Source organism: Triturus cristatus, chromosome 3_1 (genome assembly GCF_964204655.1).
Source record: "Triturus cristatus chromosome 3_1, aTriCri1.1, whole genome shotgun sequence".
NCBI lineage: Eukaryota > Metazoa > Chordata > Amphibia > Caudata > Salamandridae > Triturus > Triturus cristatus.
This window is the reverse complement of record NC_140583.1, coordinates 761,788,417-761,803,553: the sequence shown is the minus strand read 5'-3', so window position 1 is coordinate 761,803,553 and position 15,137 is coordinate 761,788,417. Positions and strand designations below refer to the sequence as shown.

Here is a 15,137-nt window from a genome sequence, read left to right as displayed (position 1 = left end):
TGTGCAAATATTTCAGCATATATCGGAATTAGAAAAGAACAAATATAGCACCTTTTTTTGTAATTCTGAATTGATGTGGAAACAAACATTCGAATACGATCAAAACAAATCAGTTCACTAGGTGATGTCATTTCCACACATCAATTGTGCGCTGTATAGTTTTATCAGTAAAACTGTGTGCAAATGCATTAGTATTTTCAATTGAAAATGTGTTGTCTGTAATTGCAGTGTTTTAAAACACCATGCATACTCCACTCTCCACTTCACTCTCTGCCACTTCACTCTATGCCACTCTACGAATATACTCAATCTATGACTACTACACTCTTTGCCGCTCCACTTCACTCCACAACACTCCACTCCACTCTTCTCTACCCCACTAACGTTTAGCCATGCTAAACAACAGCCACTCTGGTGTCCAACATGGCTAAAACGCAAGAGCCAGTAATGCATAAGTTACTTACCTTCGGTAATGACATATCTGTATGAAACAGTTAGTTATAGATCACTTACCTTAGAATTACCCCCAGGCGTCAGAATGGATCCGGAAGGTTTTTCGTCAGCAGTACCTCTGCGTGTCGGAAGGTGGCGTCGGTCAGCTCCGCGTCCGTCGTCGGCGTCTTGGTCGCCGGGATGACGTCACGGCAGCTACTTAGTAGCCGCCCTCGCGCGCTGACATCAGTTCTGTACGCGACTTTCCGCGCCAGAAACGCAGAGCCATGCAAGACACTGACCATTGGTGCACAAAACTAGTGCCCTGAAAGGATGTCCTTAACCCTAGAAACCACAGTTCGCAAAACGGAGAGAATGGGTTGGGCGGTAAGGAATCTATAACTAACTAATGTTTCTTACAGATATATCGTTACCGAAGGTAAGTAACTTGTACATCTGAAAGAAACACATTGGCTGTAGATTCCATACCTTAGAATAGATACCTAAGCAATACCGACCCCGGAGGTGGGTCTGCGAACCAAGATCACACCAGAAAGTCCTGGAGAACAGAACAGCCAAAGAAGCCGTCTCTCCGGACTTGGCTGTCCAGGCAGTAGTGTTTGGTGAACGTGTGCAGCGATGCCCACGTTGCCGCCTGACAGATGTCATTCAGAGGCACACATCTTCCCAAGGCAGTAGTGGCTGCTGTCGCCCTGGTGGAGTGAGAGCGTAGACCGACTAGAGGCTCCTTTTTAGCCAGAGAGTAACAAGCCTTAATACACAACACGACCCATCGAGAAATGGGGCGTCTGTGTACGGCCCGACCCTTCTTTGCACCCACGTAGCCAACAAAAAGTTGATCATCCACTCGGAACTGTTTTGTGCGATCCAGATAGAAGGAGAGCGCACGTTTTGGGTCCAGACAGTGCAGCCGCTCTTTTCCTTTAAAGGATGCGGAGGCGGAAAGAAGGTGTGCAAAGTAATGGTCTGCCTGATGCGGAAGGTAGTGACTACCTTAGGAAGAAAAGATGGACAGGTCCTGAGAACCACCTTGTCCGGATGAACAGACAAGAAAGGAGGTTTAGAAGAAAGAGCCTGTAGCTCATTCACCCTTCTAGCAGAAGTGATGGCTATCAGGAAAGCAGTCTTAAGAGTTAATAGACGTAAAGGACAGTTATGAAGCGGCTCAAAGGGAGCACACATCAAATAAGTAAGCACAAGGTTCAAGACCCACAGAGGCATAACGAATGTAATTGGAGGAAAAAGTTGCGTTAAGCCTTTCAAGAAACGGTTAACTACCGGGGACTTGAAAAGAGAAGGATGATCTGGCATCCGAAGGAAAGCAGAGATGGCAGAAATGTAACCCTTGATATTGCCCAGAGCAGAGCCCTGCTGGGCTAAAGAAAGAAGGAACAAGAGTACTTCAGAAAGAGGGACAGAAAGGGGATCCACAGCCTTTGCTGTGCACCATGCCACAAATTTGTTCCACCGGCAGGCGTATACAGTATTTGTGAAGGTACGCCTGGCTGCCAAGATTACATCACAGACTTCAGGAAGCAGGTCTAAAGACGTCAACTGCCGCCGTTCAATCTCCACGCAAGGAGGTGGAGACTGGACAGGTTCGGGTGGAGGATCGTTCCCTGCTGCTGCGACAGAAGATCCTCCCGAAGAGGCAGTCTGATCGGAGGATCGATAGCCATGTTGAGCAGCTCAGGATACCAGACTCGCAGTGCCCAATCCGGAGCCACAAGAAAGACTTGGGCCTGGTTGCGCTTGATCGTCTTCAGCACTCTGGGCAGAAGTGGTATAGGCGGGAAGGCGTACAATAGACCGCAGCTCCACTCGTGACGAAAAGCCTTGCCGAGCGAGTGCCGCCCTGGAAATTCCAACGTGCAGAATTGCTAACATTGCGCGTTCGCTTCGGTGGTGAATAGATCTATCCAAGGCTCTCCCCACTACTGAAAGAGACCTTGCACCACCTCCGAGTGAAGACGCCATTCATGATCCATCATGCACCTGCGGCTGAGTTTGTCCGCCCTGGCATTCAGTGAACCTGCCAGGTGTTGAACCACCAGGGAAATGCCCTGATGTTCCAGTCATATCCAGAGGCGGAGTGCCTCCTGACATAGGGTCCACGACCCCACCCGACTTGTTTGTTGCAGTACCACATGGCGGTGGTGTTGTCTGAACACCTGCACTACTCTTCCCCGGACAGAGGGAAGGAATGCCTTTAGTGCAAGACGAATCGCCCAGAGCTCCAGAAGGTTGATATGGAGCCCGGACTCAGCCGGAGACCAGGGGCCTCTGATCTCTACCTCTCCCATGTGGCCACCCCATCCCAGAAGGGATGCTTTCGTCACCACTGGGTGTTGTGGTTGGGGAAGGGAGAGGGATCTGCCGTTGACCCAATCCTGGTTTGTGAGCCACCACTGCAGTTGTTGTGCAGTGTCCTTCGAGATCTAGACATAATCGGACAGATTCCCCTGATGCTGCGCCCACTGGAACTTCAGATCCCACAGCAGAGCAAACATATGCCACCTGGCATCCTCGATCAGCAGGATGCAGGAGGCCATGAGGCCCAGCAGCCTCAGGGTCATCCTGACCGAAACCCGGGATAGAGGCTGAAAGATCGGAATCATAGCCCGAATATTCCGGACGCGCTGTTCGGGAGGATAGACCCGAAACTGCGTCCTGTCCAGAACCGCTCCGATGAAAAGGAGCTTCTGAGAGGGAATCAGGTGCGACTTTGGCACATTGATGGAGAACCCCAGCACATGCGAGGTCGGCCATAGTCTGGAGGTGGGTGACGACTGCCTGGGGCGAGCCAGTCTTCACAGCCAATCGTCTAGATAGGGAAAGACTGAAACCCCTGATCTGCGCAGATGAGCTGCGACCACCGCCATCACTTTTGTGAACACCCGAGGGGCGCTGGTAAGGCCAAAAGGGAGCACGGTGAACTGAAAGTGCTTGTGGCCTACCGTGAACCGTAGGTAACGCCGGTGGGCCGGCAGGACGGGAAGACGAAAATAGGCGTCCTGCAAGTCCAGCGCTACCATCCAGTCTTGCGGGTCGAAGGCAGACAAGACCTGAGCAAGCATCAACATCTTGAACTTCTCCTTCCGGAGGAAGCGATTGATGTCCCTGAGGTCCAAGATAGGACGCAGGCCCTTGTCCTTCTTGGTGACCAGAAAGTAGTGGGAGTAGCAACCACAACCTACTTCTGGGACAGGAACGCCCTTGATGGCTCCCTTGGCCAACAGAGCTGAAACTTCCTGCTGGAGAAGCGCCAGATGATCCTCCGACATGCGGTGGTAACGCGGTGTCATGGCTGGAGGGGTAGTCTCGAAGGAGAGGGAGTAGCCCCGTTGGACTATTTGCAAAAACCCACCTGTCCGAAGTGATGATGCGCCAGTGGGGGAGTTGATGGCGAATCCTGCCCCCCGCTGGCCACCGGAACCACGACGGTTGTGTCCATGTCCCCAGCAGCGCAAAGGTTGGCTAACTTGCTGCGGTCTGTGGCCCTGGGCCAGACGTAGGGGGCGCCCCTTCCGTGGCCATGAAAAAGGCAAAAAGCAGACTGCGCAGAGCGGCCACAGAGGCCCAAGGACTTGGCCATAGCCGTGAGTCCTTGAAGCGCTCCAGAGCGTTGTCTGCTTTGTCGCCAAAAAGGCGACGGCCATCAAAGGGCATGTCCATCAAAGTGTTCTGGATATCCCCAGGAAAACCAGTGGACCTCATCCAGGGGTAGCGATGAAGCGCTACTGACGTTGAAATGGTCCTGCCCAGAGAGTCGGGGGTGTCCAGCCCACATCGGATCGTAAACTTGGCTGCATCCCTCCCTTCGGCAACAGCCTGGGAGAGCACTGCCAGGGCCTCCTTCAGACACTGAGGAAGCACCTGCGCCACTGTATCCCACACCGAGTGGGAATAACGGCCTAAGAGACATACGGTGTTTACGGACCGCAGTCCTAAGCTGGCGGAAGACAACATTTTCTTGCCAAGGTGGTTTAGCTTTTTGGATTCCCTTTCCGGTGGAGTGGTAGGGAAGACGCTTTTGGAAGTAGAGGCTTGGACTACCAAGCTCTTCGGGTGGGGTGTTGGGAGAGGAAAGTGGGGTCGCCCGGAGTCAGGCAGTGGCGTCGGGCAATCATCCTGTCCACAGGAGCTGCCATGTTGGGCCTGGACCACGTGCCCAAAAGGACATCGGTGAGGGCCTCAAACAGCAGCAGGGGCTCTGAAGAGCTCGCAGCCGGTTAGAACACCTCTGTCAGGAGGTTAGTCCTGATGGCCTCCATAGGAACCTCGAGGTTGAGAGCCTCGGCCCCTCTACGCAACACCACTGCGTATAACCCTCCCTTCTCCGTAGCCACGGTAGGAGGAAACAACATGCCAAGGTCAGGGGAAGTGTTGAGACCACTGGCATCCCCCAGGTCCTCTCTCCAATCCTGTTCACTGCCTAACTGGTCAGCTAGAGGGTCAACCGACCAGTCCTCGTCCTCCTCCTCTGGGTGCCAATCAGGTTGAAGAGGGGACCCCAGGAGTGAACAGGGGCATAAAAACCCCTCTCTGTGCCGGATCTGGCGTCGGGCAACATCGGTCTGGCTCCACGTCAGGATGGAGGCCGGGATCGACGCCGGCCGGGGTCCGACCGGCGTCGAACACGGATGTGGTACCTGTGGAAGCGGTGCCGGTGGAGGTGTTACGAGGTCAACCAGCGCCGATCCGGCTCTAGGCCTGGATCCAAGTGGGGCCTGCGGCACCGGAGCCGCCGGCAGCGAAGACCTAGGCCCCCCCAACCGAGTCCACGGGGCCTGAAGGCGCACCGGTGGGGTCGGTCCACCCAAAGATGGCATGCATTGCTTTGCAGAAGGGTCCCGGGAAGGGAGGGAACTCCGGAGTCGACCCTGCAGGCTCCGCGCGCAGAGCCGCGGGAGGGGCACCACCCGCGTCCCTCGTCAGATCGGCCGACCGACACGGAGAAGTCAAAGAGCGACGATGCTTCTTCAACTTCCTCTTATGCATCGACTTACCCCACCCAGAGTGTGAAGACTTCGAACCGGACAGGTAATGGCTCCGCAACCAGTCCCTCGACCTCCCTCTGGACCGTGACCTCGAGCGGCATGGAGCCGACTGCCGGCATTCAAGTAGCTTTCGGGACCGCTCCCGCAAAGCCTTCGGTGCCATCGACTGGCAGTCAGAGCACGACATGGGGGTCGTGGTCGCGCTCCAGGCATAAGAGGCACACACAGTGCGGATCCGTCACCGACATCAGTTGGCTACAGGAACGGCAGGCCTTGAAACCGGACATCCCTTGTGCACCTATTCGGAGTCGGAGATTCAAAACAAGAAGAGCTCACCAACAAACACAACAAACCATTTGCCTCTTGCTGCTGTTAAAACGTGGCATCTCGCAGCTCAAGTGACTCCCAGTAATGTCAAATGAGCACTCTGACTCACCCACAGTAAGTTAATGTTTGTAAGAATGGAGAGGCAAAGATTATCTCTCAGAAATTAAAGGCTCTCACAGCGGAGGTGTAGGACGCACTCTCACACTATAGAAGTAAGTAATGGTCCAGGTACACAGACATTCAACCCACAAAAGAAAATGGTCTGCTTAGATGGAGTACTGATGTGGCACAGGCCATCATTCCAAGAGGAGTTGTCAGCACTAATATAAGGGCATTTGTTTTTTCAATCTGTGGAACAGTCGGTTCTGAAATTGCAGCACAGCCCCTCCCTCCCCCTTCTTCGAGCTGTAGGGGCTGTCACTACCAGCACCGAGGCATTGACTATTTATCCCAGAAAATGGAAGCCTGCAGTAGTCTAGAACACTGGACTTGTCTGACAGAGGGAGGATCTGTTGGTATTAGTGAAATAAGCCAGCCTGTATATTTGTAAATCTACATACAGAAAATCTGAGCTTCCTTGTCAAGTAGTAAAGCTGCACTACATCTTCTTTCAAAGTTAAACTCACTAAATAAAGCAAATTACAACATTCATCTTCACAACAACCACCACCACCTCACAAGAGAGAGAACAGGATGTAGTACCACAATGTTTTCCATTAATTTATTACATTCCACAGGTCGCAGGAATCCAGCAGCCATCTTGGGTCACGAGAGATAGACATCCAGCACATGCCCCTACCACAGACTTGGCTACAGAGGTGAAGAAATGTGTTACACAACAGCCAAACCGGTCAAGTCTACAAATGTCCTCCTGTTTGGTCGCCTTTAACGAGAGTCCAGACACAGTTTCAGAGCCCAAACCAATCGGGGACCCCTCCGCGTCTCGGGTCGTTCTTCTGCCTCTGCCTCTCGTCCTCCATGAACTTCTGCTGCACGTCGTCGAAGGAGCCCGGCTCCGGCACCTTAGTCGTGTCAGGGAAAATATCTGGAAACCGGAATGTTTGTCCTTGGGCCTGAGGGGCAAAGAGAATCATAGGGGTGAAAAGGAAAATCCAAGCAAAAGACACAATGAGCTTGAGAAAAAAAGTCACGTATAAAGCATTAACATTTTTAGAAGGAATACAGCAGCAGGAGTGTCACATCTGGGCAGAGGCAAAGCTCTTGTTCTGGCAGAGTTGTTAGAGCAATACACATGAACTTTGGGGACTAGAGAAGACCCCTGGCTCGAATGGAGCAGCAGAGAGGGGTTAGAGAGCTGGCTGCTGAGGATATGTCCAGAAACGGTGTTAGACTGCAAGGCTAGTGGTGAGAAGTGGGTAACGGCTGCCTCACCTGTGCCTCCACGCGGACAAGTCGGGCAAGAGGAGGAACAAGTTCTTCGAATCCTTTCTAGTATATCGATCTTTATGGGACAATAGGCCTTAAGTGGACTGCATGGGAGTCCTAGGCCTAGGAGGGTACAGACTTCTGCATTCGGCCACTCAGGGCTGAGTGCCTACCAGTTCCACAGATCGTAAGCATCGAGTAAGAGAGAGGGGGGCAGGTCCTGCAAAGAGAGGTCCGGGCAGACCTCATAGTCTTATATGTCTGGAATCACTGGACCTCCAGCTTTCTTCTTATCTAGAAGCACTCAAAGTTTAAAAAACTATCTGTTTCCATCCGTAAACCTGATTCCATCCCACCAAGGTGTGCCTTGGAAATCCGGACATCCACTAACCATCACTACTCTCAACCAGTTATAATTAGGGAGGAAAGGTTACTGAAGTGGTTCATTTTAATAAAGGTAGTGATGTAGCACTCGAGCCATAGAGAAATATGTAGTGATGAGTAGGGACAAAGGAACGGGCTGATGCTTTGGACTTGCAAAAGCTGCAGGAAATTGCAGAACAGCACGGACAAATGGTGAACAGTAGAGAAATACATACTACTGACTGTAGGGGGAGTTGATTGAAGTAGCTCAATGTGCTGTAAAGAAATGCCCATGATGGTCTACATACCACCTCCGCAGGTCCCACTTAGCGCCTGCAGCTGTCATCCATTTCCTTTGCAAAGTCGGAGTGGTAGCTGGCAGGCTGCCTTGTGAGCCCAGTTTTTACAGTATCCAACCTAAGACGGGGGACTCCCCGAACTGGGCCCACAAAGACTGCTTTAGTTCAGGTCGGACTGCTGGAACCATAAACTGATGTCAGTTACAGAGGGATACAGCCGGCTCCATAACTTATGGCACAGCTCTAGTTCCACCCATAACAGGCCCTATATGATACAGTCACCATCATGGGATCAGCAAACACATACATGCCTCCAGGCCCAAGTGACTACAGTCCGCGCATGGGACCTGGTCATACCACCAGCTCTGTGAGGCCACGGGACCGGAGGCCAGCCTTGGACCCAGACGGCCGAGCTCACGTCACATCTCCAGCCCCCTGAGTCCAGGTCCTACAAACAGGACCCTTAGGCCGGGAGTTACAACCATGTCACCAAGAAAGACAAGCATTGGCATAGCCAATAGGTCTCGCCTTTGGGACCTTATAAGTGTTTAGCCATGCAACACTTGATGTTGTTGCACCAAGGATATTGTGCTGGATAACTAAGCACTTATAAGGTCCCAAAGGCGAGACCTATTGGCTATGCCAATGCTTGTTAACATTGAGAACACAAACCTAATCAAACAGGAACTAATACCCCATGGTGCTCCTTTACTTATTATATGTTAAACTGCTAGACCCTATAGTCAAGCAGAAATACTATCACTTTTATATAAAATATACACCTTTTAAGTACAACACCACAGAGACAGCCAGACTCATGATCCAATATCCTGGCATCCATAGGGTGATAACATGGCTCCTCACAAAGACACTACGTCCCCGAGAACACACTTTGTCAAATGGATCAGAGGACTGCAAAAGGGGTGCCCAGTGGCATCTGGTCACTTCAGACATGCACTCAGCCGCCCATTCACATGTATTTAGCCAAACAGACACATAAGCAACACATTAACACAGTTGGACATCACATAGCCAGAACACTCACACGGAATGAATAAAATCGGACTTTAGACAAATCCCAACAGCGCCATGTGCTCCAACCTAAATGGTACAAATGATTGCAGATTATAAGCATAGGCACAGAAGCACCATTAGAATAGGAGGTACCAAGTTTGAGGCGGCCTTGGGAAAGGCTCCGGCTCTTTTTCTAAACAGGCACATGCCTGGGGTTTTGAAAGTATAGACCAGATCCTGGTCTACATCAGCTTATTGAATCTAGCCTAAATATCTCAAGCAGCTACTGAAGATCTCACTTGACCCTAACTCTCTGAAGCATAACACATGATCAAGGATCTCCAACCCATTCTGACATTCCTGCGTTTTGCATCTGGGTATTTTCACCTCGCCATGCACTGGTATCTACTGACCTCTCTCATGGTCATACATTAGAGCTGGTCTAGAAAAACTAAGCCACCCACCAGTCTAATTGGAATCTCTCACACTTCCTCAATGAAAATCTATGAAGGTCTCACCAAGTTCCGTGAGGCTATGATTTGGCCTATTTATCTGAAATTGAGCAACGGCAACATAATGGATGTACACTATTTTAACCGTAATATCTATGTAACATGCTCATATATTTAAGTAATGATTTTGTAATGTATATTTAAACATGCAATTCTGTAGGGAAGATATTCCAAAGCAAAATAGTCCATAAATACATATATTACACTAGATGAAATACTCGCCGAACAGCCTAATCATATAAGTGTTTTAGAGGTGGCAAGAGTATAAAGAGCTTATGGCACATACGCAGTTCCACCTGCAATTAACTTGAGAAGATTGGCAGTGAAGAAGCTGTATCAAAATAAGTATCTCAAAATTCAACTGAAGAATCCACTTTTTATTCAGTCATCTAGGAATCATAACATTTTTGTTCCAAAACACTGCAGTGTTATGAACTTCCAGACCTCGAGGTCCTTCTATTAATGTAGGCAATTCAGATTTTTCCTTTCTCCAGATAAACCTACTTTGTCTTTGATAGCACAAATTCGTTAAAGAAGGGTTCAATGGTGAACAACTGCCATTCACATATTTGTGCTGGAAGCCATGCCTCTGTCCCTGCACCTCAAGGTGCCCCAGCAGCGGTCTTAACAACTGTTGTGATTCCCCAGATGGATCAAGTGCAGCTTGAAAAGGCTACAGCCGTAGTCTGGATCTGATAGGCATCCATGCGGACTGCTGAGCAGGACCGTGATGCACCCATCTCTACCGCTTGCAAGATAAGGTAACGGATCATTTTAAAAAGAGCAATTAACTGCTGCTTATACCACTGCAATACAAAGCTCAAAAAGGTAGCTTCATAAGAGGTAAGGTAACTGGTCCTATAGTAAGGTCCAGCGGAATGAAGCGATTCTGCAGATGTGACCCTTTCCACATGATACACCATCTTTTGCAGAATTTGCAGATTTCAACGTAACAATAGTTTCTAGCTCAAATTGTTCAAACGTTTGTAATGTAAAGAAAATGTGCAACGTACAGCGGCGCGGTGGCAGACCCACTGCAAAACATACCTTCTCACATTCCGTTCCTGAATGCTTGATTCAGGCGTTCAACGCCTGTCCGACAGTATGAATGCCATTAAAATGACAAAACAATATTGCCATACCAAGTGCTGCATTACGTGACACACTCTGCCTCCTCTTGCTGCAGAATTTAGTTAACAAGCTTAACAACAAAGAGAGCAACATGTGTCACGCGGAGAGAAAGAAGGATGCATCCTGCACAACAGCCCAAGGTTGTGCCGCAGAAACCTTACCGCGTCAGGGCAAGTAAAAACAAGCACTGACTGAGCAGCGGGACGGCTCCGACTTCGTGGGAACTTTAACAACGTACAGCAAATGCAAAACGCGGAAGGGGGCGCTTGAAAAAAATAATAAACAAGCCCGGGAGTGGTTTTTCAAAGTAAATGCTTGTGGCGCGCCGCTGCGCATTCCCGCAAGCTGTATGCCGCCACAAGCACGAGTATGTGCTTCGAAAAAGAGCTGAACGACGGCTAAAGGTCCTCCTAAGCAGCTCCTGCGCGCTGCGTAGGCGAGACCTAAAAACCTCGGAATCGGAAACTGCGCTCCATGCCCACCCACCCCGGTTCTCACTAAAAGTTAATAAAAGGACACACCTATATCCCAGTACAAGGATGTGGCCTGGACTCTTCCTAACAACGCCTTGTCCATACTGCTCACTGTTTTCTTCTTGGTGTCCTTCCCCTGCCTCTTTCCACCAGCATGAAAAGCGTTTTGAAGCACACAAGAGGCAGCATCAGTGCTACACACAAAACATTATTAAAATCACAACAAAACTGTAGCTTCTGCCAAGGATTAAAAGTGACCAGGCTGGGAACAGGAGGTCAGAGAGATTGAGTGCATTACTCCTTTCTAGGGCCTTATGAAAGGCTGGGGTGTCTTGGGGACTCGGGTAATCACTTTATATCTTTATCTAGGCGCTAGACCGAGTCCCTGAATAAAAAAAAAAATAATAGATGTGTCCTTGCAGGGACTATGGCATTTCTCATGCTGGCTCCTCGAGGCGCACAGGCCCAGGTTTACGAAGGCTGAGCTTAGGCACTCTGCAAATGGTAGCACCAATAAACTTTCATGCACGATTAAAAGCTTTCATGTGGTGAAAGCTGACATGAGAACAGTGCACATGATTCTTGCCAAGTCTACACCATAAATTCATGTCCTTAATTTTACCAACAAAAAAGCTTGTTTTTAGTTTCTCAACATAATTGTAAAAACTCTTGAGGTAACCCATGCCCAGTGCTTACTTTGAGTCGTCTCCGGGTGAGTGAGTTCAGGTTGTGGGTGGGTGCTCTGAAAGGAAGCTGACGGCAGTACAAAGTCCTCATAGTGCCGGTCAGTGGTTCCTAAAGATGTGCAGATTGTGTGCACATCCAAACTTTGGCCTGTCCGCAGGGCACACAGAGCGATGGTCGCATCTGTGCAAATGAAACTGTTGAAAAGTGTGTAAAGTAGTTACAAAGCTTTTGAAATACTGGTAGTGGCAGAGGAATCATTAACACAATTCAGAAGAAAGAGGCATGAAGGGAAGCAAGCGCTTGCCAGGCAGCCGCGGCACCCGCGCTTTACTTTTAACATTAAAAGTAAAGCGCGGGTGCCGCGATTATACCAAAAGTAAAGTAATAGAAAAAACATCTATTTCTTTACTTTTGGTATAATCGCGGCACCCGCGCTTTACTTTTAACGCTAAAAGTAAAGCGCGGGTGCCACGATTATACCAAAAGTAAAGAAATAGATGTTTTTTCTATTACTTTACTTTTGGTATAATCGCGGCACCCGCGCTTTACTTTTAATGTTAAAAGTAAAGCGTGGTTGCAGTGATTATAACGTCATCGCGATCACGATCACTGTGAAAGCGAAAGTGATCGCGATGACGCTCTCCTGAGTGCTGCTGGCTGGCCTAGCGCATGGCGACTGCGCGCGTGCACGCTCGCATGCACGCAAGCGCTAGGCCAGCAAGCAGCACTTAAAAAAGCACACATACAAAATGTCTCTCCGAGCCAGCGCATGCGCTGGGCTCAGCGAGACCTAAAAACGAATTGCACAGATTATACTCTCAGGCGACTGTCAAAACCAAGCTTTCCTGGTCCCTGGGGGATACAGACAGCTCGCTAACGGACTCCTTGCCAATTCCTACAACCGAACCATTCCATCCTATTTCCTATACACGGCGAACAGGAAGAGATTGGGGCACTACATGATGGATTGGCATCTCATTCGTGGATGTTCGTAGATTACGCTTATTTTATGAGAACACACAAACAGAATAAAGGTTTAGGCAGCGGTTTATTCAGAAGACAACTAAATCACATGTACGTAGGTACATGATCAAGTAATACAACGGCGCCACCTGCTGCACGCAACTGATATTACAAATGAAGAGCTTACCAAGCAAAAACTAAAATAAATAAATGACTAAGCAGTGGCGCTGTCATTCAGAAGAACGAGGTCCTAATCGGGCTGTAAAGTTCCATAGTGGAAAAGCGAGGTTTTTTTTCTCACAGTAAACAGTTTACTGTACGCCAGGAAATTGGGCGCCTCCATCTGATGTTATTAGCCGTCTACTTTATGCATCGGTGTTGCAGAGAAGCACACAGCATAGAACATGTTTTTTCTAATCACAGCGGAAAACATATACGTATTTTAAGCAAATTGAGCATATACGTACACAGTTGAACACAAAGTCTTGCACCAGCAGGGAAAGCGTTGCTGTGAATACTTGCCTCTCTACCAGACTCTTTCACACCGCACCCCTGCACGCTCGCTCACGTTTGGCTTAGCTCCTTCTTCCCCATTCAAACAGTTAACTTTGATGGGTACAAACCTGCAGTCCTATTTCGAGGACAGATCTTCAAGATCCTCCTCACGTACTTTCAGACAAATTGTGCAGCAGGAGATGTCCTCTGGCAGCCTCTCTCAAAAACACACCCCAGATGAAACCTCTTCATACATTCAGTTAACGGAGGCCTTTACACAGCCTAGAAGTCTCCGGTGAATGTAGCAAGCTATTCTTTGCCTCCCCCCCGTGAATACAAATAGATTTTGTTTACATTATTTTACTTGCAAAGAAAAAACTGCAACGCAGTTTGCACAGTGGCAATTCAGAACTTTATCTCATAGGTATACTGACAAGTCTCCAAACTCATGCCATCGTTTTAAATTCACCAATAACTTCCATTATCACTTGCTCACCTCAGTACAGCCATTCAGCTAGTTTGTGATACTTTATAGACCCTTTACTTGTAATGATTTCTCTTTGTATTAACATATGTTTCTTTTCTTGTTGGGTTACAATTACAGAGGACACGTGTTTCTCTGACGCAGGTATTGAAAATCCCAAACATTTTTTACTATAGATAACCAAACTTTGGGAAATATACATTTTACGACCGAAACATAACCAAAGAGAAAGGGCTTAGTATAATTCTAGTAGTGTTGCGTTCACTCTGAGTGAGGGACTTGGTGCCAGGGACACACCACGAGCATATACATATTTGTAAAGCCACGATTAACAAAATTGAGGAGAGGAGTAAAAAAGTGGGAGTCAATGCAGGGAGATAGAGAGTTAGCAAACTAAAAAGTATTTAAGACTTTTCTAAAAGTTGCATTTGAGTTTATAGTTCTAAGATAGAGCTGGAGGATGTACCGAAGCTGGCGGACCAAGAGACTGAGGGAATGCCCTCCGGTAAGAGACTTTGTACAACCAACAAAAGGTTAGGGTTGGAGCACAAATTTCTTCCCAAAATATAACATCTTAACCGGTCATGAAGATGCGATTTTCAGTGTCCTAATAAATCTTATAAATTAGGCAGAGGGATTCAAATAATTGCCTGACAGAATGCCAATAGAGTTTAGTTCTGGCTTGAGAGACATGGTTACATTTCCCGAGGTGTGCAATTGCCCAGCTTGCAAAGTTCTTTCTCAGCAACTTGGTTGTACTTTAGTTGGGCAGCACAAAATATAAGATATTGCAATAATCGATTCTGGATAAAATGCAAGCAGCGACTACTTGCATGTGCCATTCAGTTGGCAAGAATTGAAGAATCTTGCTAACGCATCTAATCTATAAAAGCATGCTGTAGAACCTGCAATGATCTGTGATTTAAGCACAAGATATTTATACACTTGACACACGTGTGTGAGTGATTTGCCATGCAACTTTCGTGTAGCCACAAACACCAGGATATGGCCACTGAAGTTAAAAGTATGGGACAGCTTGAATTACTCTAGGAGTGACATCCTGAAAGCTTTCTGTATCTGACCACACACCAAAACGGAGTTGTTTACATCTGAACAAACCGACACGAGTCAAAAAAGTGGTAACGTACCTACAATTTTCTTCCAGCTTAAGTCGATGGTAGCCTTTGTTAAAATCAAGACAGGAAAAGACTTTGGCACCATTCAGTTGTGCTATCATGTCCGCTGTGTGTAACCAGGATGTGTATCTCTCTTGATTGCTTTATTAGCCTGGCGCATATCAACAAAGATGTTCACTGATCCTCTACTGTCCTTTTTTGGCACCACTACAATGGGTGAGACCGAAGGCGTAGGACCAGTCGAGCGTTCAATGATGTAATGCTTTAACAGTGCTTTCAGTTCCTTCTCAATGGCTTCCTGCAAGTGGAAAGCAAAGCAACGGTGTTGCAAGGCCTGCATCTTCATTGTTTTAAGTTGCCGAAGTCCATGAAACAATGAGAGAAAATGACCTACTATTTCAAAGTGTGCATTTA

The 15,137-nt window shown here is 48.3% G+C and overlaps 1 protein-coding gene across 1 annotated transcript in view; it reads right to left on the bottom strand.

Moving 5' to 3' along the window:
• Positions 1-6,486: 6,486 nt before the first annotated feature.
• The window catches only part of MRPL23 (mitochondrial ribosomal protein L23), a 151,851-nt gene continuing 143,200 nt past the window's right edge, over positions 6,487-15,137 (bottom strand). Inside the window, exon 5 of the mRNA XM_085644939.1 lies at positions 6,487-6,853. Within this exon, the coding sequence (XP_085501065.1) occupies positions 6,689-6,853 (165 nt within the window). The 3' untranslated portion in view covers positions 6,487-6,688. The remainder of the gene's footprint in view (positions 6,854-15,137) is intronic.